This window comes from Ruditapes philippinarum, unplaced genomic scaffold (assembly GCF_026571515.1).
Source record: "Ruditapes philippinarum isolate M1 unplaced genomic scaffold, ASM2657151v2 ctg1637_1_1_1_1, whole genome shotgun sequence".
Classification (NCBI taxonomy): Eukaryota; Metazoa; Mollusca; class Bivalvia; order Venerida; family Veneridae; genus Ruditapes; species Ruditapes philippinarum.
This window is the reverse complement of record NW_026864156.1, coordinates 235,359-263,204: the sequence shown is the minus strand read 5'-3', so window position 1 is coordinate 263,204 and position 27,846 is coordinate 235,359. Positions and strand designations below refer to the sequence as shown.

Below are 27,846 nucleotides of genomic sequence, written 5' to 3'. Positions count from 1 at the left end.
TATCAGTTGAGGCCCAATACAGTATATGCTCTGTCTTGATTTTAATACAGTAAAGCTCTGTCTTGATTTCAATACAGTATATGCTCAGTCTTGATTTCAATACAGTATATGCTCTGTCTTGATTTCAATACAGTATATGCTCTGTCTTGATTGCAATACAGTATATGCTCTGTCTTGATTGTAATACAGTATAATTATGTTCTGTCTTGATTGCAATACAGTATATGCTCTGTCTTGATTGTAATACAGTATATGCTCTGTCTTGATTGCAATACAGTATTTGTTCTGTCTATATTGTATCAGTTACTGATGTATTATCTGCCTGTAACAGATGAATAAATCTGATTGTGTTTGTAAAGTCCATAACTGCATCGTAGTTGCAATGTCAATTTTACATGACTGTTGAGGTAATCCATTAATAGTCACTATAACAACAATCCCTTGTTCTGTGTCCAGAACTTACAACTAAGGCTTGAAGATTGAAAGACCTAAAGAACTTGAATATTTCAGAATCAAATCATTTTGTTACATTTATAGGTGATAATGTTTTTTTTTCAGATATTTCAAGCTCAGAGTTTCCCGATTGTGTGTAGCTATGACGACAATGGTCTAGATGTACCGGACGGTCTTCAGACTGATGTCGAGCAAATGATCAACCGGAATCATTTCCGGTCCAGCAGTAGCGAGAATGAGGCGGATGAAGAATTAGACTCACCAAGTGAGATGACGATTTTACGACCCAAAAATACGCGTAGAAAAGTTAGAATAGCCAGCGATAAAAGTTATGGTGAGTGTTTAATTTTTTGTTTTTGATTTATTAACTTTTATTTATTTGTTATAATACTGTTGTGTGTAACTATACATTAATTTAATGTTCTTATATTCATATTATCAGTTATTTGGATGATGTATATTTCATGAAGTGTGATGTTTATATAAAATCTTCATTGTGTATAATATGATTACATGTACATGTAAAAGAATGACTCTGAAATGTTACTCACACTTTGTTAGGATTTCAACAAAATTATAGACTGTGAGTAATGATTTGTCAAAAGGAGGGAACATCATCATTTTTTAGCTCACCTGTCACTTTGTGACAGGTGAGCTTTTGTAATCGCTTTCGTTCGGCGTCCGTCCGGCATCTGTCCGTCGTCAGTAAACTTTTACTTTAAATGACTTTCCCCTTTCAAAAACCACAAAAGCTTTTATCCAATTCACGGGAAAATTTTTCCTTTGGGTGATAACCTTTAAAATTTTTCCCAAAAAATTTAATTCCATGCAATTTTGGGTTGGGCCATGGAACCCAAAAAACCAAAAAAAAAATTTTAAAAAATATTTTTTCTAAAAAAAAAGGGGTGAGTTTTAGATTTTTGGGGGCTTTGAAACTTTTTTTTAGTCAAATAAAATCGGGGGGTAAAATTTTGGCCCTCCCCCAGGGGGGTATTGTTTTTTTCCAAATATGCTTTTTAAAAAAACTTTAAAATTTTTTAAAAGAACCCAAAGAGCTAAGGTCAGGAATTTAGCTTTAAAACATTTTCTAAGGATTTTTTTACCAATTTTGGGTTTAAAATAAGAGGCCTAGGGAAAATTTTGGGGCCCATTTTTTTAAATTTTGGCTTAATTGGGGGTAAAAATTTTTGGGTTTCTTGAGCCTTAAAATTGTGTTTTTGGGAAAATTTAAAATCTTTTTTAAAAAAACCCGGGATAGTAGAGTTTTGATTTTTAAAGCTTTAAAACTTTTTTTATTTGGTGTTAAAAAATTTGGGTTTAAAATAAAACCCCGGGGGGTTAAAAAACTGGCCTCCCCGGGGTTCATTGTTTTTTAAAATTGGAAAAGAAAAAAAAAAAAAAGTTTTTTTAAAAAAACCCCAACGGCTAGGTTTTTTAAATTTTTACTAGCAACCCAACATTTTAATGGGTGGCTTTACCAGTTTTTTCAAAAAAAAGGTTTTGGGGTTTTTTAAAAGGCCCGTAACGGGGGGCCTATTACCGTGGAGCGTTTCCCGGGCCTTGGGTGGCCCTTTTTTTTTTTAATTTTTTTAAAGGTTTTTTGAATTTAATTTGGTTTGGATATATTAAAATTTAAAAAATGAAAATAGGGTATTTTGATAGAATGATTTTTTTTAAATTTTTATAAAACATTACATGTGTTTTTTTTAAATTTAAATTAAAAGAAATTTTTCCTTTTTTTTTAAATGTTTTTTTCAAAGTTTTTTTTTGGTTTAGATTTGTAATGCTTTTTTTTTTGTTTTTTTCCCGGGGAATTATCTTAATAACAAAGTAGTAAAATTTTTAAAGGGTTTTTTTAAAATTTACATTTGACACCTTTTTTCGGAATCTTAATTTGTCATGTGCGAAAGGGGGGGGTGGGGGACCGGAGACGAAAGTCTTTTAATTTCTTTTCATCAGCCGGGGGTTATTTTTTGCAGACAGACCGGGGGAATGTGATATTAGGAGACAAAAAAAATGGAGGGCCACTGGCCTCGAAAAACTATTTTTTTTAAATAAGGGGGGCCTTTTGTTAAAATTTTTATTTTTGGTTTTGGGGCCCGGGTGTTGTTATGGTTTTTTTTGGGGCAGTATTTTATTTTTTAAAAATTTTCCCAAAAATTTGTCTTTTTTTTTTTGTTTTTTAAAAAATGTAGAATTTTTTTTGGATATTTTCAAATTGAAAAAATGTTTTATAAAAGGAATATTGAACTGTAATCTTTCAAAAAATTTTTTTAAAGGGAAAAAAAAAAAATTTTTTTGAAAAATTTTTTTTTTAAAAAATTTTTTTATTCCAAAGGGGAAGTTTTTAGGGAAAATATTTTGTTTTTTAAAATTTTAAATTTCCCGTTTTTTGTGAAATATGATTTTTTTTTGATAATTATGTTGTTTTTTCAGTTCATTTGAAAAAAATTTCAGTTTTTTTTTTTTTCCATTTTTAGACTTTTTTAACTATTTTTTGTCATTTCGTTTTACGTTTAATGTGCCCAATTTTTAATTTTTATTTTTTTTTTAATTTTCACATTTTTTTTTAAAATTTTTTCCTTTTAAGGCATCAGGTAAAATACGGGGTTTTTAATCCCAGCTTTGTGCCCCGAAATATGTTAATAAACTATAATTTCCCCCTTTTGGTTTTCTTGTTTATTTATACAGTATACATGGGCTTTTTTTCATTTGGTTTTTGTCTTTTAAAAAAAAGATCTTTTTCTGGGTCTTTTTTTTTTAAACTTTGCATGAGGGAGGGGTTGCAATTCATTTTTTGGATTTCTTTTTCTAAAGGTTTTAGGGTGAAAATTTTACTGGCATGTACCCTGTTTTTAAAAAAAAAGCAATTATTCTATTTTACTTGAAATTGAGTTCTATTTATTTTTTAATTTAAGATATTGCCGTTTTAGGGCAATTGTTTTAAACATTACAAACTTGTAATATTAGATTTAAATGAAATGAACCTTTAAATAGCCTTAACCTTTCCTAGATATCCTAATGGCTTGTTTTTTCATCTGGACCCATTCATCAATTTGATTTTTGTACAAATTTTAGCCTGGTTCAATTTTTGTTAATTTGCACAATGAAAAATTTAATGATTGTTCTGGTTAAACAGAGTGAAGGAATGATGTGAAATTTTGCACAAAGAGTTATAAGTATAGACCTACATCAAATGGTACATAAAACTAAAAAAAAACTTAAGAAATAATGTTCCATGTATTAAGTTGGAAGTTTGGTCTATTAATTCTAAGCTTTTCTTTATACTGTATTGATTTTCAGGAAAATTAATTGATTTAAAATTATCCAGTTAGGATTCAAATTATTGTTGTAATCATTTTCAAGGTGTCATGGTTTTTAAATACATGTACATACATTATCAGAGACAAATTATACTAGGTAATAACTGTTTGAACTTTCTGACCTAACCTGGTTAAAGAACTAAGGGGAATAGGGGAGTCTGGTTAGTGGTTAAGGTGCCCGGGTTGTCCCCCCAAGGAATCCTGGGTGCAAACCCAAATTTGGGAAAAAATATGTTTTTCATTTTTAAAAAGTACTGGTTTATTTAGAGAAAACCCCTGAAATTTTGTTTAATATTATTGCCCCAAAATTTTGTTTCGAATAAATTTTTTAAAAAAAAATTTTTTAAATTTAAAGAATTAATTATGTGTTTTAAAAAAAAGTTAAAAAAAACTTTGGGTTGAAAAGTGTTGCGTAAAACCATGAAATTTTATACGGGAAATTTAAATAAAATTGGGTTTTTGTTTTGGCCCTTAAAAAAACCCTTTCTTTTTTTCCCATTTTCCCTGTTTTTTTTTAAAATTTGGAAATTCTTTTTCATTTTAAAACTCTTTTTAAAAAATTCCCGTTTATTTTTGGGTGTAATTTTAACCTTTTTAAATTTTGGGAATTTTAAAAAGTTTAAAAAATATAAAAAAATTTTAATTTAAAATTTAAAAAAAATTTGTATTTTTTTTTAAAAGATTTTTTGGGGAAAAATTTTTTTCATTTTACTTTTTTATGTTTGAAAGTTAGTTTTTTTGGGTTTTTTTTCCAAAAAAATGTGTTTTTTAAAGGGGTTGATTACGGGTTTAAATTATTTTAGTTTAGTAAATATGTTTCCCTTTTTCCTCAAAAATTTGAGGGCCACGGGGTTTGTACGGTTTTTTAAATTTTGTTTTTAAAATTTTTTAGAGGGGTGTTAAATTTATTTCTTACCCGATTTAAAAGTATTTTTTAAATAAAAAGGGGTTTTGTGATTTAAGGGTAAAAAATATCCCCTGGGGAAAATATTTTAAATTGGGGATTAGTTTTTATGAGGGTTTTTTTATTTTTTGTTTTTTTAAATTAAAAAAACCTTTAAGTTTTATATATTTTATTAAAGGGGTTGGAAAAATTTTTTATAAGGTTTTTTTTTTTAGATTTTTTGGGTTAAAAAAGTCCTTTTTGGGTAGAGTAAAATTTTTTTTTTAAAGGGGAAAATTTAAATTAAAATTTTAGAAAAAAACCCAACTGTTTTTTTTGGGAAAAATTAAAATTAAAAATTATGGGGGGTTTAATAATTAAAAAAAAATTTTAAAAAAGAAAAAAGATTTTTTAAATTTTATAAGTGTAATTTTTAAAAAAAAAAATTTTTTTTAAATATTGAGAGGAAAGTTATTATAAAAAATTAAAATTATTTTCCCCAAAAAAATTATCCCCAAAAAAAGTTTAAAAAATTTTAAAATGAATTTTTTTTTTTTAGTTTTTTTTAAACAAAGGGTTTTTTAAATATTTTAAAAAATTATTTTTTGGGAATAAAAAAGTGTTTTTTTTTAAAGTAAAAAAAAAATTTAAATGGTATATGATTTTCATGAAATTAATGATAGAAATACTTTACCTTTAAACTGTTTTTGATTGACATTGTATGAATAATTAGACAAATCTATTCATTTAAAAATCAAATTTTCGTTCTATTCCTTTAAAATAGTGACATAATCTTTTCTTTGTTTCTGGTTCCCAGGTCCTGAGAGGTATGATGAGATAGATGGACTACCATCAATAGAAGCTGGGGAACCAGACTTTAGTGGAGAAGAGGATGGTCAATGCATGTACATGATACTTTCCTCCCCGGATAAATTACTGGTGAACATTACCCCACCCGCCATCAATATCATCAGAGATGTTCTTCAGGTAGACCTGATGTTATATTAAATGTTCTTAATTAAAGGAACTCCACTGAAGTTCAAAAGACTAAAAACATAAAATTTGAATTTCTTACATAGATCATCTGGGGTGCTCAAAACAAAAATATGTGTAGAAGTCTAGAAGATAATTAAGAAATATATTTAAAAATAAAATGAAAATCATATTTTTGAGCTATTTTTATCCTGCTTTAGTGAAAAGCATTGCATTATGCTTTTCATTTCAGGTCATTTTTAGCTGGACTATTTGATCAAATTATCAAACATAATTTTCATGAATAAATCAGTTATGCACTTAAAAAGCATAAAATAAAATGTTTTTATATTTATAATAGATGTCAGTCATTTTAAGAAATACTGTTGAATGAGTGATTTTAATAGATTTAAGATATAAGTCTATTATTTGTGATTTTTTTTCAGCATTGGCAGGTTTGTCCTTGAGTATATTAATATCTGACCTTTGTCCTTGACTATACTAACCTTTGACCCTTGATTCTATTATTTTATTATTTTATCATTTCTATAGAGCTCTTATCATTGGGTGAAGCCATATCATGTATGAATTGCATCACTTTGATAAATTCTACCTTTTAGCATAACGCCCTTAATACAAAAGATGTATTTGATTTTGTTGCACTAAAGAATCCCAGTTAATCTGAACTTTGTTTTGATCTTCCTTAACTCCTTAGCAACATACACAACACAAATGTGTATACACATGTATAGACATTAACATGCATTCATCATCAGACTGTGTTTTACTACAAATAAGTAAGGGGTAGAGGTGGTGAGAGGTTCTGTTTCCTTACCCTAGGGGGTTGAGGGTTCATGCTTTACTTTTATAAGTTCATGTTTCCTTGATGACATCAGTACTGGTTAATCAAGGCCAAAGTATGATACAAATAAACTTGTTGACAGTTTTAATCTGAAATTTTACATAATAGGTTCATTGGTAAAAAACAAGATTTTTGTTTTATTTTTTCTTTATGATAAATGTGGTACAGCTGTAAATTGGAAATTTATTGAAATTTTACTTCAGGTGTAACTCTATTAAACTAGTAATGCAATGGTGTCTCACACTGGTAGAACTCATTTTGTATTGTTCGCCTAGATTGTTAAAGGAGATATGTATGTTATGTAGGAGAGAATGCATTTATAAACAGAATGTACAAATATGTCTTTAAACAAGAACTAGGTACTGGTTATTGTTCATTATTTTTATGTGTCCATGAGGTTGCAGTTGATACTTCAATACAATTTACCTTCATTGATTTTTTATTTCAACATTGTTTAAACTGTGTGTAAAGACTTTAGTTTTGTATCACAGAGAATCTTAGTTACCCTTATAATAGTGAAAAGTAACATTATAATATTGAGTCTTTGATGTACCTTTGGATCCAATGAGAAGGTCTGCTTTTGATAATTTCTGAGTGTCTATTTCCCATAGACTATCTTCAGCAGCATTTATTTAACCTCTCTTACGTTAACATTGCATCTATGTGGATACACACCATGTATGCCTACACAAAGAAAAAAAATGAAAAAAAAACTTTAATTAAAGATATACTATGCTCATCTCTGGGTAAAAAACTTTTATTGCAGAAATTTATTGAAATCTAGAAGATATTTACAGAACATACCTGATTTGAATAAGAGGATGCACAAAGACTGTATAGCAATTATCAGAGTTTTCCAGGGCCACTGGTTCAATCTTTGGGTAAAGGGAAGTTTGTCTGTGACATTCGATTTTGGACATTGAATCTATAAATGATCATTTGTCCGTCACTGATTTGAAATCCCTCAATGATTAGAAATGTGTTAAATGGGCTTAAAACTCAGAAAAACAAACAAACTTTAACGTAACAACAAGATTTACTTGTATTCACTTATTTCTATGTGGGTGGCAGGTTTTTTTATTATTCAGGTGACAATTCATAATTCTTGTGTTGTTTTGTTAGGGTGATAATATAAACTAATAACCTCTGTGATAGGTCTGTGACATCTAATAAATTCCACAGGGTGTCCGTGGCCCAGTCGTTAATTTAAGGTCATTGACTTCAAACCACTTGCCCCTCACCACTGTGGGTTTGAATCCCGACAGGGATGTCAGATTCTTTCATGTGCCAGAAATAGTGTAAGGAAGGCAACTGAGGTCTTCCTCCACCCAAGTAAATATGGAAAGTCACCATATGATCTATGCGTCTTAAATCCCAACCAAAAAATCCACTATCCACATAATTCTATTATATATACATATAGATATAGATAATTTAGAAATTTTTAGTTTTTAATAGTAATAACATTCTTGTAAACTCCCTTCCGTCCTTTATAAGCATTTTATATTTTAACTCTGTCACATAAATAATTTTATATTCTGTTCACAATACTAGTATTTAACTTTTATTGTAGTCAAACATAACTATACTTTATGCTTATAATCTTCATGAAATTGTTTGAGAGTCTGTCATTACAGTTTCACAGAAATATGTACCTGTACCTTTGCCGGCAGTATACACCTGCAAAAATTTACCTGACTTTCTTATGTATTGATAATTAGAGCTTTTTTGTAAATCCTGTATTAGTATTATATTAAGATAATATTTAAAATTATTTTAGAAAAGATGAGATCAAGGCATGAAAAGATCTATTTGTAAAGGTATAAAGTTTAAAACAAAGTTGTTACTATTTCAGTCATTGGACAAGACGAACCCAGACAGTCTGATGGATACAAAGAAACTACCAGCACTAGCTGTATCTAACAAGGTATACACATTGATACTTCTTCCTCTATATACATGTATGTAATACTTGTTGTCTTGGTGATACAGTTTATTTATGTACTAGATCATGATTAAGAGATGACACTTTAGATCCAATTTTTGTATTTATATATAATGTAAATGAATAAAATGAATAACATGATTTTTTGGTCTTTAATTCAGACATTTTAATCATGTGTTGGGCTAACTATATTTGTTTGTTAAGATTTGTTTCACTGATAAACAATGAATTAAGTAAGTAAATGTTGGTATGTTATTAGGGCATTGCTGCCCCTACTAGCATCCACTTTTTTGCCTAGGGCCAGTTTTTATTTAGTGCCCTGCTGGGTTGCTTGCCTGTGGGTCTGTGTTGCTTGCCTGTGGGTCTATGCTGCTTGCGTGTTGGTCTGTGTTGCTTGCATGTGGGTCTGTGTAGCTTGCCTGTGGGTCTGTGTTGCTTGCCTGTGGGTCTGTGTTGCTTGCCTGTGGGTCTGTGTTGCTTGCCTGTGGGTCTGTGTTGCTTGCCTGTGGGTCTGTGTAGCTTGCCTGTGGGTCTGTGTAGCTTGCCTGTGGGTCTGTGTTGCTTGGTGTTGTTGGGGGCTACATTCTCTTTCCTTGTTCTCATTATTTGTTACAAACAGAGAACTTAAGATGACTGTCACACAGAGAATAATGAATACACAAACTGATCACTGTTTTTGTGTTGTTACTCATTTATTTTGAATGTATTTTCAAAATGTGTACAGTTCTTTATGTCATATTTTTATTATTGTGTTACAAATATTTCAGCTTGGTGTTGATACAGATGTCATTTTACATAAAAGTGTTAAGGTAGGTAAAACAATAAAGTGATTTTGTTAAAGTTATTAGTTTGTATTTATTATATATTTCTAAAATGTGAGAAGCTAGTTTTTTGAAGCCATTCAAATAATATATAGTGTTGGATATATATATTCAGTGAGTTCAGAAAATGTTGATAGTTTCAATGACATAGTATAACAAAAGTAAAGCATTTGCGGTTGTCATGGTCACGGAAGATAAGTTCTTATTAATTTGAACTTAAACTATAAACCTATTTCATATCATATTCAACATCATTGGTATCAGTTACCTTTTACCTTTATTTAAATGATAAAGACTCAAAAAACATAGTGTTAGATGGATTATGTATTTACCTACAAACAGCTGCTCTTTTTATACTCTCATATTAAATGTGTTATTTTAAGATACATGATGACTATGTACATGGATGTAGGATCTGTAACCCTGGAGACATGAGACACGTGACTCCGCCCAGTCATGATGATATAAATGTTATAACAGAGGAAGAAGAGGAGGAAGATTCTACATCTTTAAGGTATTCTAGTTACCATGGTTACATACTTTAACTAGGGCATGACCCTTAGATATTTCTTTTGTATCTCCATGTTAAAGTTACATTAAACATTAAATAAATAGGTAAAAATATTTTGCCGTCGGCCTAAAAAACAAGCATTATACAGTTTCATAAACCTTTTTAACAGTTATGTTGCAAATCTCATCAAATATTGTTCATAAATTAGGATTTTAAACGGAAAACCCCACGGTAACACTAAAGTTCGTATACGAATTTTAACATGCAAATGAAGACTATAATTAGCTTGTGTATGCGCTACGTCACAGTGTTATAGCTGCCACCCGGAACACAGTAAATATGAGATTTTCTTGTGCAAACACACTTTAACCGTTTTAGCTTCACGGTGCACTAGGCCTGTGGTTCAGAAAAAAGTAATCATCTCATAAAAAAGATTAAATTTGTATGAAAACATCCGTTACAATGCGGAAATATACCGTTAGATTAGAACTGCTGCACATAGTCATGTTTGTTGATATAATATTGATGTACGGATGAACCGAGGGCGGAGTTTCTCATGCAAACAAAAATAATTATTATTGTACTTCCGATTTCACCACAATGAGGTTGCCAATTTTTTATGCTTATAAAACTTATGTTGGTTGTCTTGACACCAAAATAAAATCTGGAGTCGAACTGAAACCCAATTTATTAATGAAATGTCGCCATTTCTGTTTTTATGAAATTTATTTAATGTAGCTTTAAGCAATGTATTTAAACGGTTAACATAGAGAACTACAGTGTGACCTCTATATAGTGGCCCTCTGTACATGAAAGACCACTTTACAACAAAAGTAATACTTTACCATAACCTTGACCTATTTACAACACAAGTAATACTGTACAATAACCTTGACCTCTCTATAACAAAAGTAATACTTTACAATAAACTTGACCTTGTTACAACAAAAGTAATATTTTACACTAACCTTGACCTCTTTACAACAAAAGTAATACTTTACAATAACCTTGACCTCTTTACAGCAAAAGTAATACTTTACAATTACCTTGACCTCTCTACATCAGCACCTTTCAACAACATCTTAAATATTTTTATCTCAAAAGATGTTACTCTACAGAGTTGTTTTGTATGTGTTGTACATTTATTTAAACAGTAATTTATAAAACTGTTCTTATTTGTAGTAGTCAAAGAAGGCCATTGACTTTTGTAAACCAGACACTTGCAGATGTGGGGCATACGCTTGTCAGTGCAGGGGCATTTGTCTTTGACGATGATGTAATGTCAGGAGCTCAACTAGATAGAGATGGTGTCCAAATTCAGGTGGGAAATTATATTCTCATTACAATAATCATTACTTATTAGAAGTGATATTTGAGTCTTTGACTTTTTAGCTCGACTTTTCTATGAAAAGGGGAGCTATCCTACTCGCCCCGGCGTCGGCGTCGGCGTAAGCGTCGGCGTCGGCGTTGGCGTCACACCTTGGTTAAGTTTTTCGTACCACCCCACTTTATTTCAGAAGTATTACAAGTATGGCTTTGAAACTTACCATACTTGTTCACCATCATAACCTCCATCTACAGACAGGAGTACATAACTCTGTCAAGGTTTTTGACAGAATTATGGCCCTTTTTTGACTTAGAAAGTGTATTGAGCTTGGTTAAGTTTTTTGTACCACCTCACTTTATTTCAAAACCATTGGAGGTATTGCTTTGAAACTGACCATACTTGTTTACCATCACGACCTTCATCAACAGACAAGAGGACATAACTCTGTCAAGGTTTTTGACAGAATTATGCCCCTTTTTGACTTAGAAAATACATTGAATATGGGTAAAATCCACTTATTGCCTTAACCCTTTGAGATATTGCTTTGAAACTTTTAATGCTATTTCACATCATTACCCCCATCTGTACGCAAGAGAAGGTAACTCTGTCAGGGATTTGTTTTAAAAATTAAGGCCTTTTATCGACTTAGAATCTTGGTTAACTTTTTTGTACCAGTCAACTTTTTGACTGAACTGGTTGAGATATTAAATTGAAAGTTGGAATACTTGTTTACCATCATGGTCCCAAAACATGGGCAGGAGAAGGTAATTCTGTTAAGGATTTTATTTGAATTATGGCCCTTTTTGACTTAGAAACTCAGTTAAAATTTTCATTCTTGTCCACTTGTTGACTTAACCATTTGAGATATTACTTTGGAAGTTGGAGTTCTTATGTGCCATCATGAGACCTATCTGTAAGCAAGAGAAGATAACTCTGTGAAAATGTTTCTTGATTTGTACTTAGAAATTCCTAGTTAAAGTCTTGTGTGCCCTTAACTGTCAAAGTTTTGTTTTATAGGCAAGCACTAAAAAAGTCGAGCGCGCTGTCCTTCTGACAGCTCTTGTTTATCATTGCTTTGATAAAAGTTTATAAAATTATGTAATTAAACAGCTGATTGAAATCAATTAATAAGGGTGCTGGCCTTGTGGTTAAGGTGTCTGCCTCTCAACCCAGGGATCATGGGTTCAAGCACTACTTGAGTCACAAACATGCTTCCTCATATGACAGCAGTACTGGTTAGTTCCAGGGAGCGGACTTGAAAATGATTAATATCAGTTGCAAGAAGTTATTTTACAATCAAGCTAAAATAAATGTGTTTTAACTAATTAAGATGTTTGAAAGAATTATTTAAGATGATAGGAAAGGTTTATTTTTTTGTACTGTATTATAAAGGCATTTAAATGAACGATATCAGGTGTTTTACAGTGGTGTAGGTATATCACATGTTAACTAAATTTTTACATATTAATAACTTTAGATAAATTTCATAAACATTTCCACATGTATATTTTACAGGTATCAAGTTTTGATACATCGTCAGTACAGATGATGAATAGAGCATGTAGAAAATTGATCCATCTAACACCCAAACAGGTAAATATCAATGATTTATATTATAATTTTATTACATATAAGTCTTAATCTGAAAAAATAATACCTGATTTTTTGCATTCTGTTATTTCCACAGTATAGTGTTCTTCAGTTTGATGCCTAAAACAGATGTCTGTGTCTAGAATCTATGGTGACTGGTTTCTATCTTCTAGCATTTACTTATTTTCTTTCCTAAAATAACAAGTAACCAATTTTACTTGTTTTTGTCTGGTGACAACATGCCAATTAATTTTAAACAGTTTCCTTTGGCTGTTAGCAAAAGGCAAAAATACAACAGAATACCATTTTGAATCAATCAGTGTAATACTTCTTTTGTTTTATGGATAAGGTGCTGTGCTAGTGGCTGCACAACAACATAACAATGAATGATTTTGTTGTGTTGTTTTTGCCTGCAATACGACTGCTTAATGAAAGTGATAGAAATTAACCACCATGAGAATCTTACAAATCTTATATTTCCCTGTTTGATATAAATATATTCTTGTATAGAAATAAGATTTATAAGTAACTGGTACTTTATTCCCTTGAAGAAAACTATATTTTGATATAAATTAATTTTGTTGTCCATTTTCTTTAAATAGTCAGATGAACTTGAAAATGAAGTAAGTTGGAATAGAATATTGTCCTTGCCTTGCGTCATTTGTTTTATGTGTATAACTATCTTTTGTATTTGTTTTTTACTTTAAGTGTATGTTAATTTAATGTTAATTTGTTTTTATTGTATTGTCACATATTTATGCCCTTGACCCCATTCCCCCCTTAGAGGAAGTGGGGCAATATTATGATGCATGATGACAATCTGTCAGTAGAGCACAACATAATATAACTTATATCTAGAGAATGATGTAGCCTACCATCCTGAAATGTAATGATGAGGTTAGTCATAACTCATAGATGACCCCTAGTGATTTGAGGTCAAAAGTCAAGGTCAATGTGGCATTGACCATTAAAAGTTTCTCAGACCAGTAACTGGAGAAGGTTTTGGCCTACAGTTCTAAGTTTTAGTAAGGAAATTTGTCAAGACTAGTAGATCGTAATGAGGACAGAATATCAAGGTCACAGTGACTTTATTAACAGAAAAAGTTTACAAATAAAAAGTTCATGTAACATTTTTAATGGATCAGCAGTGGGGATGGGGTGGATACACAAAAATTTATTGTTAACCTAACAACTGAATGGCTATATTTATAATCACTTATAAAACTGCATGTATAATAATAATAATAGTAATAACATTGCATTAAGAATAAATTTCAATACGATTATATATTTACATGTTTTATATTTGTTTGCTAGTATAAATTGCTGAATAAAATCTTTTATGCCCCAACTTTAAAGAGAGGGGAGTAATTGTAATGAGGTGGTCTGTCCATATGCATGTTCTGTTGTCATTGTCCAATCAATTACTTACAAAGGTAGAGTGTGTGATTTATTAACCTTGGAAAGGACATTTCTTCATATCTAGTAGAAGACCCCTATTAACATTGAGATTGAGGTCATTAGGTCAAATATTGTAGTCACAGTAACACATTGTGTAAAATCCATGACCGATCAACAATTTGAGAATTTAGTTTATGAAACTGAGTAGGGATATTGCCTATGACCAGTTGATGACCTTTATGATTTAGAGGTCATTAGGTCAAGATCACAATTAACGCTAGATATGAAATCCTTGTCTGGTTAATTACTTGAGTTTCATCCGTCATAGGTTTGTGAAAATATTATTATTGTATGCACATATGTTACTTATTAATGTAACACTTTACGTTTTTGAAACATCATACATGAATAAGTTTGTAAATATGCCACCGTGACAGGCAAATTAAGTGGTTGCATAAGTCTGTTTCCTATGGACATAATTCTATTTTGATGCTATATTTTAAGGCATTTTGTTCATGCCAGCTTCTTTGTTTTGTATGTAATTAATGTCTATCTTATGTTGCATCTTTATTTGAAGATTTTATACTTGAGGAAGGGTAATGAAAAAGCAAATCAGTATGTAAATCAGTAAAGTCAGCCCTGGTTTTATGACATTTAAAATGTTAATTAAGTTAAAAATTGGAAATATAACTTACAGCCTATTGGCATCTTTCAGCATTTACAAAGACATAAAAAAAATTGTAAACATAGAAAATTTGAAAGATTTTGATGTTTTAAATACCTACAATTACATGATGAAAAAAAGACATCTACTACCTGATGGTAGAATACATTTGAATGATTTATATGTATCTCTGAAGAATAGATCCAATTTTCTTACTTGTAGAGTCAATGATGATTTTTTTATATGTATGTAAAAGATGAACATAATTCTCAAATCAGTAGTCAGTGTTTTCTTGTATGCTACTGAAATCCACAAAAACAAATCTAACAAGTTTTATATGAGCATATTGAAAAGTACCTGGAACTTTATAAATATTGACAAGTAGATGTCTTGCTATTTTTGCCATTAAGATTATTTTAACATTATTACAAACAAAGGTTTAATTAGAGATTTTTTGATATCAAATAATTGTAAATGATATCTTTTCTTACAGCATGGTACCAAATACTATATGGTGTATGATGTAGACATGAATCATAGCCATAAAACTGTCACACTCCAGTCACCTCTACAGGTAAGTTAATATAGTGCACCTTGTCACACTCAATTCACCATTACAGGTTAATTAATATAGTACACCTTGTCACACTCTAGTCACCTCTACAGTATACCTTGTCACACTCCAGTCACCTCTACAGGTAAATTAATATAGTACACCTTGTCACACTCCAGTCACCTCTACAGTATACCTTGTCACACTCCAGTCACCTCTACAGGTAAATTAATATAGTACACCTTGTCACACTCCAGTCACCTCTACAGTATACCTTGTCACACTCCAGTCACCTCTTCAGGTAAATTAATATAGTACACCTTGTCACACTCCAGTCACCTCTACAGGTTAATTAATATAGTACACCTTGTCACACTCAAGTCACCTCTAAAGTATACTTTGTCACACTCCAGAAACCTCTACAGGTAAATTAATATAGTACACCTTGTCACACTCAATTCACCTCTACAGTATACCTTGTCACACTCCAGTCACCTCTACAGGTGAGTTAATATAGTACACCTTGTCACACTCAATTCACCATTACAGGTTAATTAATATAGTACACCTTGTCACACTCAAGTCACCTCTACAGTACACCTTGTCACACTCCAGAAACCTCTACAGGTAAAAACTAATATAGTACACCTTGTCACACTCCAGTCACCTCTACAGTATACCTTGTCACACTCCAGTCACCTCTACAGGTTAATTAATATAGTACACCTTGTCACACTCAAGTCACCTCTACAGTATACCTTGTCACACTCCAGAAACCTCTACAGGTAAATTAATATAGTACACCTTGTCACACTCCAGTCACCTCTACAGTATACCTTGTCACACTCCAGTCACCTCTACAGGTAAATTAATATAGTACACCTTGTCACACTCCAGTCACCTCTACAGGTTAATTAATATAGTACACCTTGTCACACTCAAGTCACCTCTACAGTATACTTTGTCACACTCCAGAAACCTCTACAGGTAAATTAATATAGTACACCTTGTCACACTCAAGTCACATCTACAGGTAAATTAATATAGTACACCTTGTCACACTCCAGTCACCTCTACAGGTTAATTAATATAGTACACCTTGTCACACTCAAGTCACCTCTACAGTATACTTTGTAACACTCCAGAAACCTCTACAGGTAAATTAATATAGTACACCTTGTCACACTCAAGTCACCTCTACAGTGTACCTTGTCACACTCCAGTCACCTCTACAGGTAAATTAATATAGTACACCTTGTCACACTCAAGTCACCTCTACAGTATACCTTGTCACACTCCAGAAACCTCTACAGGTAAGTTAATATAGTGCACCTTGTCACACTCCAGTCACCTTTCAGGTAAGTTAATATAGTATACCTTGTCACACTCCAGAAACCTCTACAGGTAAGTTAATATAGTATACCTTGTCACACTCAAGTCACCTCTACAGGTATTTTAATATAGTATACCTTGTCACACTCCAGAAACCTCTACAGGTAAGTTAATATAGTACACTTTGTCCCACTCAAGTCACCTCTACAGTATACCTTGTCACACTCCAGAAACCTCTACAGGTAAGTTAATATAGTGCACCTTGTCACACTCAAGTCACCTCTACAGTATACCTTGTCACACTCCAGAAACCTCTACAGGTAAGTTAATATAGTACACCTTGTCACACTCCAGAAACCTCTACAGGTAAATTAATATAGTACACCTTGTCACACTCAAGTCACCTCTACAGTATACCTTGTCACACTCCAGTCACCTCTACAGGTAAATTAATATAGTACACCTTGTCAAACTCAAGTCACCTCTACAGTATACCTTGTCACACTCCAGAAACCTCTACAGGTAAGTTAATATAGTGCACCTTGTCACACTCCAGTCACCTTTCAGGTAAGTTAATATAGTATACCTTGTCACACTCCAGAAACCTCTACAGGTAAGTTAATATAGTATACCTTGTCACACTCAAGTCACCTCTACAGGTATTTTAATATAGTATACCTTGTCACACTCCAGAAACCTCTACAGGTAAGTTAATATAGTGCACCTTGTCACACTCAAGTCACCTCTACAGTATACCTTGTCACACTCCAGAAACCTCTACAGGTAAGTTAATATAGTATACCTTGTCACACTCAAGTCACCTCTACAGGTATTTTAATATAGTATACCTTGTCACACTCCAGAAACCTCTACAGGTAAGTTAATATAGTACACCTTGTCACACTCAAGTCACCTCTACAGTATACCTTGTCACACTCCAGAAACCTGTACAGGTAAGTTAATATAGTGCACCTTGTCACACTCCAGTCACCTTTCAGGTAAGTTAATATAGTATACCTTGTCACACTCCAGAAACCTCTACAGGTAAATTAATATAGTACACTTTGTCACACTCCAGTCACCTCTAGATGTTATAGTAAACTTTTGTTGTAGAAAAAATTACAAAACGGTAACCCTTAAGTTAAATATTGATTTGAGCAAGTCTTATTCTTTTTGGACAAATGAATAAATGAAGATTGGTTGAGCATTTGATTCATGGAGTGATTGTCTTCAATTAATTGAAATTTAGTAGAGAGTCAGATTTATTATGGCTACCCTCAAGAAATATTCAATTCACTTATGCTATGCTTTGGATAATTACATTGATAGGGGCGTCCATGATACAGTGGTTATTAAGGTTGTTAACCACTTGCCCCTCACTTTTGTGGGTTCGAATCTTAACAATGACTTCAGATTCTTTCATGTGAGGTAGCTATCCAGTTAGCTCACGGAATGCCGGTGGTTATACTCAGGTGCCTGAAATAATGCATGGATCTTCTATCAATAAAGAAGGAAAATCACCATATGACCTAAACATCAAATATGACCCAACAAATTACATTGATAAGTGTAATAACTCTGATTTTTCCATTTCTGATTTATATCTGCATTGACTGTATCTTGTATGTACTGGTAATCTACAGATGTATTATTATAATATTGTCATCTGTTTGTTACAGTTGAAGAACAATTTAACAATGTCAGTAGATGTGTTTGTATTAAGGGATGAATTACAGACGTACAAGCGTAATACAAAACTGATACCAGGGAAGGAGGACTTCATGAAGTTAACCACACTTTCACCACAAGAACTATTTGCCATTCCACTGTTTGCAGCATATCATTGTGCCCTGTATGTCTGTCCGTCTGACCTTCCGTAAGTTAAACTTATTCTTCTTTTTATTTTGATAATGTAATGTACAAAAAAATACATGAAGAATCGCAGGTCACATGTTTGATAAGTCATTCAAAATTTCAAACCTGAGGCCAATAAATTAGTTGTTTTTCATTGAGAAAGATCTGTAGGGGGTGGTAATATCTGATTATGAAACATAATCATTTTTGTCTTGTTATAATGAACCAAAAAAGAATACAATACCGGAAGACACCTGCTTATCAGTATATCTTATTATTATATTGGTTTAATTGATGGTTTATCAGTATTTAATAGGATTTTAATTGTATCAGATGTTAAATTGTGTGGCACATAATCAACTGCGCAAATTATGACGTTTATAGTTATAAGCAGTTTGATCTATTTTAACATTTGAACAGAACAATTAAACCATGTAATGTCAGTTTCATTTTGACCAAAAAAATGTACAGAAGTGTAATTGCTGATTAAAAATAACTTGAAAAATACCAGTAAATATTTTAATTAGAAACTGGAAATTGAGAAACAAGACAAATGAGTATAAGGGGAAAGTGGTAAAAATCAGTAAAAAGTGATAAAAATCAGTGAAAAGTGATTAAAATCAGAGAAAAGTGGTAAACATTAGTGGGAAAAGTAAATTACTGTATAATATAATAATATCCTCAGTAACATTGCAAGGAATAAGAAATTTTATATAGATTTAACATTTAAAGCAGTATGAACAGGTTCTTGATCTTATGAGATAGATAAAGATATACTTCAGTTTGTGAAGTAACATACTGGAGACAAATAAAGACATTAATGATGGGGACATTATATAGAGCTGTATTTATAGTTATAATAACTATTATGGTATGGCAAGAAACTGTGCTTGCAGTAACATTTGATGATGTGAAAACTGATTTACTTGAAATTGCTGACAACGTTTCTCCAATAGATGGATTTGATACACTTCGACCATTGACTGATTCTGATCTAACATTGAATGTTACACTTGATTGGAATTTAGTGTCAATCAATGATTTTGATGAGACAAATGGGTACATGGATGTGAGCGGTTTTGTCACCCTTGAATGGAGTACTGACTTGTACACAACGTCCCAGGGTGTAACAGATCTTCTAAAGCCATCTATGATCTGGAAACCACCAATAGTTCTACTGAACTCCGTAAAAACATATGAACTTATTGGACATGATACCTCAGTAAAAATTCGCTATAATTTCACATCAAAGGAGTGTGAATGGAAGCCTTGGGTTGTAGCAAGGGCTGCATGCTCTCCGGATGTCAAGTATTACCCGTTTGATAAACAGTTGTGTACTATTAGACTGTCTGTATGGGGTTATAAGACAAATGAAGTTAGTTTAAGTCCTAAAAACAATGAGTGGAGTTTTCTGTATTTTGAGGAGAATGGTGAGTGGAAAATAGACGAGACGTCTGTGGAGACAACTGAAATCAACGAATATTCAGTGATAGATTATAAGATGAAGTTGACTCGTAGACCGTTATATTATATCATCAATTTAATCTCACCAGTCGTGTTGCTAGGAGCTCTGAGTGCCTGCACATTCCTTGTACCGATTGAATCAGGTGAGAGGATAGGATTCTCGGTCACGTGTTTCCTGACGTACGTTGTCCTGCTGAACATGATAATGGGATTTCTACCAACTTCTGGTATACCCTTGTCATATTTGAGTTACTACACATTTGTCATGATGATATTTAGTGCTGTGATGACTGTAATGACAATCTTTACAATCAGAATTTATCATAAATCAGAGTCAGATCCTGTACCGGTCATATTATCTTATATCTATAGATGCTTTACATGCAGGTCGGCTATAGAGAAAGAGAGTAAAAATGTTCGAGACAAGGTCGTGCCATTTGACACAGCATCAGCCTCCTGGGACAATGCTTCGATAGCTGAAGAGACGTTTTCTCAGAGTAATGATAGAACATCGTACAGCTCCGTGAGTACAGAAGTTGAAGATGTTACATGGAAAAATATTGCTAAATTTATAGACACATTGCTGTTTGTTTGTTTTCTTGGAGGACAGATATTTTACTCTGTTGCCTACCTGGTGCCAATTTTCTTAAACTGAACCAAGTTATCGAATGTATTACGGGTATACATGTAGAAAATCTTTTATGCTTGATTTAATTTTATAACAAGCGGTTTTTGAAATTATTTTTATTTCACAGTTCATATTTTGAACTTGCTGAAATCATTTATTTAAACCTATTTTAAATGTTAAGTTGAACTTACAGTTCAATTATGTGATTAAAAAATAATAGAAAATCAGTTGCTTTTGTGTGTTGATTATACAATTATTACACTATCTATTAAAATAAATTTGTAAATAGAAATTTGTCTCTTTATCTTTGTTTATTTGTTACCTTCGGATGGTGTAACACTGCAATATAAAATTGTGTTTTCATTCTCTGCATTAGCTGGTGTTATACACCAATCACATAATGGCTGAGTGAGCTTTGCTGAAATCACTGTGACCAGTCAGTCAATTGGTTAGTCTATCTTTATCAGATGCTCTTTAATTCTTATACAACATGAAGGTCTTTGTTTAAACTTGGATCAAATGTTCACAGCAATAAAGTTATGTGCTGAACACATGGTGCCATTGTGACAGCTTAAGGTCAAGGTCTCCCTCGAAGGTTAAATGTCAGGCAATTCCTTGTCCACTCTATAAATCCAATACCCCTTGAAGAATTTACCTTAAACTTGGCACAAGTGTTAACCACAACAAGGCAAAGGGCAGACTGCATGCTTCCTTTGTGGTAGCTGAATGTCAAGGTCACACTTGAAAGTCAAATGTCAGAAGATGTTGTGTCTGCACTATAAATGTTATTGCTTCTTGAAGGATTTTCTTCAAACTAAGAGCTCAAAATAATGTTCTCATTCAAAAATAAGAATAAATTGACTGACATAAAATCCGGTGTCATAGAGATAAGGGGGTATTGGTCATTCCTGAGACATCTCTTAAATAAGACAAAAAAAAGGTTCAAGATGAGCTATTTAGCTCAATTCTTTTACTTTGTGATATAAGCAACTGGCACTTGACACTTAAATGCACAATGCATGCCAAAAACAATTGGTATAGGTTGACAGATAATATCCTTATAACACAACCATCTGTTTCTTTCTGTAATTTGCTCATTTTATACCAGTGTGTGTCTGTTAATAACCACCTGATCTATAGAGAAAATTTATGATCCTCTAAAATCTTCTTTTTATGAACCAATGAATAAGTAACAAATTTTGTTGATTAATATATTAAGGTCAACATAGCCTTTGTTACTGTAATTAATAGGTCAAGTCAGGGTAACTGTAAACTTGTTTTTGTTGTAAATCAATCGGTATATAATCATCATTTTAAGTATCTCCTACAAAAAGATCAAAATATATTTTGAAAATCTAGATTGACCATGATATAAGACTTTGTTTATATTGTAATAATAAATGAAATATGATGTCCCTGCACTCCCTAGCCTATAGAAGATGAACACTTTAAATTATTTGGCAATATTTTTATCGAGTTGGAAGGAGTGTCAAATATTAAATTGATATGTTAAAATTTGGCTCATTTAGATAATGTCGTATATGAACAATTCATTGGCATTGTTTGTAAAAAAGAAGACCACTTGTATACTTCCTGTAGCTGTTTATTTTTCTTGCTTTTTTGTCTGTTATTATATCAGACTTGATATTCTAGTATTTGAACTATTGCTGGGAAATATCATCATCCACCACATAGTATGTAAGATGTGTGACATGATTTAAATAAAATCATTCTGTATTGTTATGTATGATATAAATTCATAAACTACAATAAGAAAATAGTTTCTAAATAAGAATACTAAAGTATTGTTTCTGTTATTTCTTTTCAAATTGTTGTTGATATGTAATTAGCAAAAGAAAAAAGAATAAAAGAACCAAGCATTCAGGCTGCCAGTATAGACTGAAATATTTAACTGTTGTGTTACTGTTAAGCTTGAATCCAGATAAATGCTGTTTGAGGCTATGGGCAACTAGTGTAAAATTATAGTACATTTGTATTCTAAAAGACCACTTGACAAGAGAGACCATAATCTTTTTAGTCTTATATCATATTTCTGGTCTTTATGAACAGGTGTATTATTTAAATTTCAAAAGTCAGCATTATAAATAAATTGTACAAGTTATACCTGTAAACAATGACCAATCATCAAGCATTATATTGGATTTTATTTAAATGATTTATAAGTTTATCAGATCAATATTTAGTTTAATAGAATGATGAATTTTGGAAGACTGTCAATGATAATGATGTAGGAACATTTGATTAAATACAGGTTAAAGTTTGTGTGGGGTTATTTTGAAGATATTTGTTGATGTGCTACAAGGGTTTAAGTTATAATTTAATTAGCTTTGTACTTGTTTTTGTTCTTATTAATTTTTGTAATTTGAAAAATTGCCAGTTACTTCTTTAAATTAACTGTAAATTATTCACATTATCAGGGTATCTTCTCCATGTGACTTCCTCTGACAGTTAGTAATTACAAGCTGTATAATGTATGTAAAATTAAAAACAATATATACATATGAACTGTGATGTAAATGTCTGTTGTTTTCTGTCTCGAGTTTTAATAGGTCTTAAAATGCACTATAGCATGTATTTTATCGTCCATTTCTGTGGGTTCAATTCTTTTTAAAAATGACTAACCTCTTTAGAGGCTCATAGGGAAGACTGGGCTTGCCTAACTATGTTGCCTCTTTAAATACAGTCTTTATTATTATTATTATTAAAGTACCATGCCTCCAGATGAACTTTGTGTAGGAAATAAATATATTAACATTTATAATCCAGGTAAAGCTTTGAGTGCTTTATGCAAAATATGACAGAATTGACTTTTTTCACAAGATTTGTAACTATGACGTACATGTACCCTGTTATGAACAGCATAAGAAAAAAATATATAGTATCACAATTCATAGATAGTACCTCAGGTTAGGTTAATTCACTAAATTTGTACTCTTGAAAATATGTTTCTTATTAGAACTAGTTTTTAGAAAAATATAAACAAACCATGACAAATCTGGAAGTATGCTGCTGTAATTTGAGACATTTAGTTAAGCTATCCAGCATGGTTCTGTGAAATATTTAAACAGAACTGTCAATTCAAATTATATGAAACATATTTCAGGTATGAAAAGACAAATAGTGCCATCTGGTGGCCAGATCTTGTACAGACCAAAGATAGACAAAAATATTTCTCCTGCAAGTCACAGAATGATGATAAACTCTTCAATATAAAAGTATGTTGTTTGTTAATGTATATGATTTCTTATATGATTTTTAAGTTGTTTAGATCTTGTCATAGTTGGCCAGTTATATTCATGGGAGAAAAATTCATGAAAGACAAGAGGTATTGTTTATGTGACTAATAACCTTTTAAAAAAAATCTTAGCATTTTGACATTTTGCATAGATTTGACCTTTGAAGTTTGTTCTCTCCACCAGTCATTTACTGAATTAATGAACATTGTAACAATATAGACTATGGTAGTGAGTGTTTGTATCACTAGAATTGAAGGAGTTAATCATTTATTTTTATATATTACAGGTAATTTGTCAGGAAGGAGAAGCTCTGAGACCACCTCAGATGTTAACTCGTACAATTCCTTACTTTACAATAACATTATATCCCCCTGTAGTTCTACATAATTATCTACCCTATGATCTACAGTTTTCACTTCAGGTAAGATTTAAAATATCTTTGAATTTATATTTTTAAGATGAACAAAGTAATGAATATGATTTATTTGTTTTTGCCCTACAGTTCAGCTTGATTGAAGTTGTATTTATAGTTTTTTAATTGCATATTGTTGAGCTAACCATCCAAAAAAGATGAATGTTTCAATGCAGTCACATGCACAGTCTTTGCATACAAACATTGGCTAGTATATCTAACTTATTTATATTTTTGATAAACAATATAAAGTTATCTGTCTCATTTACCAGTACTTTTATGACTACAATGTATTTTCAATATGATGTACATATTCCAGGGTAGTGAGTCAACAAGTAGCCTGACACATGGTGACAGTACACCTTTATACACAGTGAATATGTCACAAGCATATAAACTCAACTTGTTTGTAAGTATAGTGGAGACATTATTAAGTAATAAAAAAGGAAAATTTTATATATTTTTTTTGTAAAGATATAGATTACTATTAGTAACACTTGAGTGGAAAAATTGCATGACTTGGCTTGAGAAAGTGTTTTTTTTTTCAATCAACTCACGCCTTTTCTTTATATATTTCTACAGGTGTCAGATTATCTTACTTGTGACTGGAAAGGTACATTAGATATTACACAAGAAATGGAAGAGTTCAAGGCCATCTCCATGGATACTGACCTTGACCCAGATAACAACAACAAGCACCTGTCTCTTAGTGTACACTGTAACCATGACAAAACCTGGAACTTCTATATCTACTCTCCATACTGGATTGTTAATAAAACTGACCTGACATTTCAAATAAGGGTAAGTAATTATCTATCTCAACTTCTCCTTTCTTAATGACAAGGCTATGCCATGAACATTTGAAAAAAGATATACTTTTCATAGTAATATCTTAAGAATACATTAAATAACACTGCAATAAACATTTAGCAATCTGAAATGGTCAATATTCTCATACCCTAAACAACTTATCATCTTCATTATGACAGAACAGTTTGACAGTTTACTGTTTTGTGTGCGGGCAGTAATTCAGATTTGAACATCAATACTTTTACAAACATATAACCTAGCATTTGATCATATTTTTGTTGTATTCATGGTTTGAAAATTATTTCACTATATACAGGGATTGATGTCAGATGTAGCCTTAGAATGCCTACCTTCTAGTTACCCTCAGCTCTTCAGATATAAGAAAAATAAACGTAAAAAGGTAAACAGTTTTTTCACTGGTGTATTTATATATTCATTTCTTTGTAAGAAACATAGGATTTTGAGCTTAAAATGACATCATCTTTTATATTATAATTTTATGTCTTGTAAAATGAATGGTCATCTCTTATCAAACTAGCTACACTCCTTTTGTAGTTTGTAAGAATCTAAATTTTAATAAATTCATTCATGTAATTTAGCTATCTACAGAAAAAGTGGTTCTACCCATGTTTCTTGTGCCTTTGTAAAGATAGTGATACCAGGTGTCTGATAACAATTATTTTTGAAAGGGGAACAAACAAAATAGTAATTCAATATTTATGCTTAAGAATTAAAGCAAATGATAATACGAGAAGTTGGTTAAATGATAAGGATAAATGGAGTTTATCTGTAAATGCTAACTATTATTTTATATTTAAGGCCAAGTTGAAAATATATGAATCTCATTGGTCACATGCATTTTCCATGGATACAGTAGGGAATTGTGGGGTTGTAGAATGTCATGACAACCAAAGAAGACGGAAATATACTGTAAGTTATATTTTTTTGTTACAACATCTTTTATTACATAGATCTACATGTTTTCTTTCTAACTGTATAATAATGAACATGTATTATGTAAATAACAGTCATAATATGTACATATGCTTTTCCTTTACTTTGAAAGATTTGGCACCCTAAGTAAAGGATTGAATTTATAAAAAAAATATGGATTGATATTAATGTATTGTCATTTAAAATCATAACTTTGTTTTAGATTATGCTAAAAATTTCTAAATAAAATAAGTAACATTTTGGAATTTATCCATACAATATTGAAATCAAAATTGCATCTGATACCATATTTTATTTTTATGCCCCCCTTCAAAGAAGAGGGGGTATATTGTTTTGCTAATGTCGGTCTGTCTGTCTGTCGGTCTGTCCGTCGGTCTGTCGGTCTGTCCGTCGGTAGACCACATGGTTTCCGCTGATTATCTTGAAAAGTATTTATCACAAAGTCTTCATATTTCGCATAGTGATTGGTCATCACTAGTAGATGACCCCTATTGATTTTGGGGTCACTAGGTCAAAGGTCAAGGTCACAGGGGCCTTAAATGTCAAAATGGTTTCCGCTGATTATCTTGAAAAGTATGTATCACAAAGTCTTCATATTTCACCTAGTATTTGGTCATAATTAGTAGATGACCCCAATTGATTTTGGGGTCACTAGGTCAAAGGTAAAGGTCACATGGACCTTAAAATTGCAAAATAGTTTCCGCTGATTATCTTGAAAAGTATTTATCACAAAGTCTTCATATTTCACATAGTAATTGGTCATAACTAGTAGATGACCCCTATTGATTTTGGGGTCACTAGGTCAAAGGTCAAGGTCACAGGGACCTTAAATGTCAAAATTTTTTCCGCTGGTTATCTCGAAAAGTATGTATCACAAAGTCTTCATATTTCACACAGTGATTGGTCATCGCTAGCAGATGACCCCAATTGATTTTGGGGTCACTAGGTCAAAGGTCAAGGTCACAGGGGCTTTAAATGTCAAAATGGTTTCTGCTGATTATCTTGAAAAGTATTTATCACAAAGTCTTCATATTTAACATAGTGATTGGTCATCACTTGTAGATGACCCCTATTGATTTTGGGGTCACTAGGTCAAAGGTCAAGGTCACAGGGACCTTTAATGTCAAAATGGTTTTGCTGATTATCTTGAAAAGTATGTATCACAAAGTCTTCATATTTCACATAGTGATTGGTCATAACTAGTAGATGACCCCTATTGATTTTGGGGTCACTAGGTCAAAGGTCAAGGTCACAAGGGCCTTAAATGTCAAAATGGTTTCCGCTGATAATCTTGAAAAGTATCTATCACAAAGTCTTCATATTTCACATAGTGATTGGTCATCACTATAAGATGACCCCTGTTGATTTTGGGGTCACTAGGTCAAAGGTCAAGGTCACAGGGACCTTAAAATGTCAAAATGGTATCCGCTGATTATCTTGAAAAATATTCATCACAAAGTCTTCATATTTCACAAAGTGATTGGTCATCACTAGTACATGACCCCTATTGATTTTGGGGTCACTAGGTCAAAGGTTAAGGTTACAGGGGCCTTAAATGTCAAAAGGGTTTCCGCTGGTTATCTTGAAAAGTATTCATCACAAAGTCCATAATTATATTTCACCTAGTTATTGGTCATAAGAAGTAGATGACCTCTATTGATTTAGAGGTCATTAGGTCAAAGGTCAATGTCACATGGGCCTTAAATGTCAAAATGGTTTCTGTGGATTTTTCCATAATTGAACACTTCCATGTACCCATTTTTGGCAAGTTTATGTAATAAAATTATCAATTATGTGAGTCAATGGCTAGAAAGGGGGGTATATGTGTCG

The 27,846-nt window shown here is 31.8% G+C and overlaps 2 protein-coding genes across 2 annotated transcripts in view; both read left to right on the top strand.

Annotated features, from left to right (window-relative positions):
- LOC132724635 (intermembrane lipid transfer protein VPS13C-like) overlaps positions 1 to 27,846 on the top strand; it is a gene marked incomplete at its 5' end in the record, with an annotated part of 117,375 nt that overhangs the window by 57,257 nt on the left and 32,272 nt on the right. The window contains 16 exon segments of the mRNA XM_060709571.1: positions 559 to 787; positions 5,477 to 5,646; positions 8,349 to 8,420; positions 9,206 to 9,247; positions 9,643 to 9,773; positions 10,953 to 11,091; positions 12,613 to 12,690; positions 13,290 to 13,310; positions 15,246 to 15,326; positions 18,317 to 18,513; positions 23,708 to 23,819; positions 24,127 to 24,261; positions 24,572 to 24,661; positions 24,835 to 25,053; positions 25,379 to 25,462; positions 25,882 to 25,992. Coding sequence (XP_060565554.1) covers positions 559 to 787; positions 5,477 to 5,646; positions 8,349 to 8,420; positions 9,206 to 9,247; positions 9,643 to 9,773; positions 10,953 to 11,091; positions 12,613 to 12,690; positions 13,290 to 13,310; positions 15,246 to 15,326; positions 18,317 to 18,513; positions 23,708 to 23,819; positions 24,127 to 24,261; positions 24,572 to 24,661; positions 24,835 to 25,053; positions 25,379 to 25,462; positions 25,882 to 25,992 — 1,911 coding nt within the window.
- Positions 18,799 to 20,847, top strand: LOC132724632 (neuronal acetylcholine receptor subunit alpha-9-I-like). The gene has a single exon (XM_060709568.1). It carries the CDS (start codon positions 19,312 to 19,314, stop codon positions 20,608 to 20,610), a length of 1,299 nt encoding a protein of 432 aa, XP_060565551.1. The 5' UTR covers positions 18,799 to 19,311; the 3' UTR covers positions 20,611 to 20,847.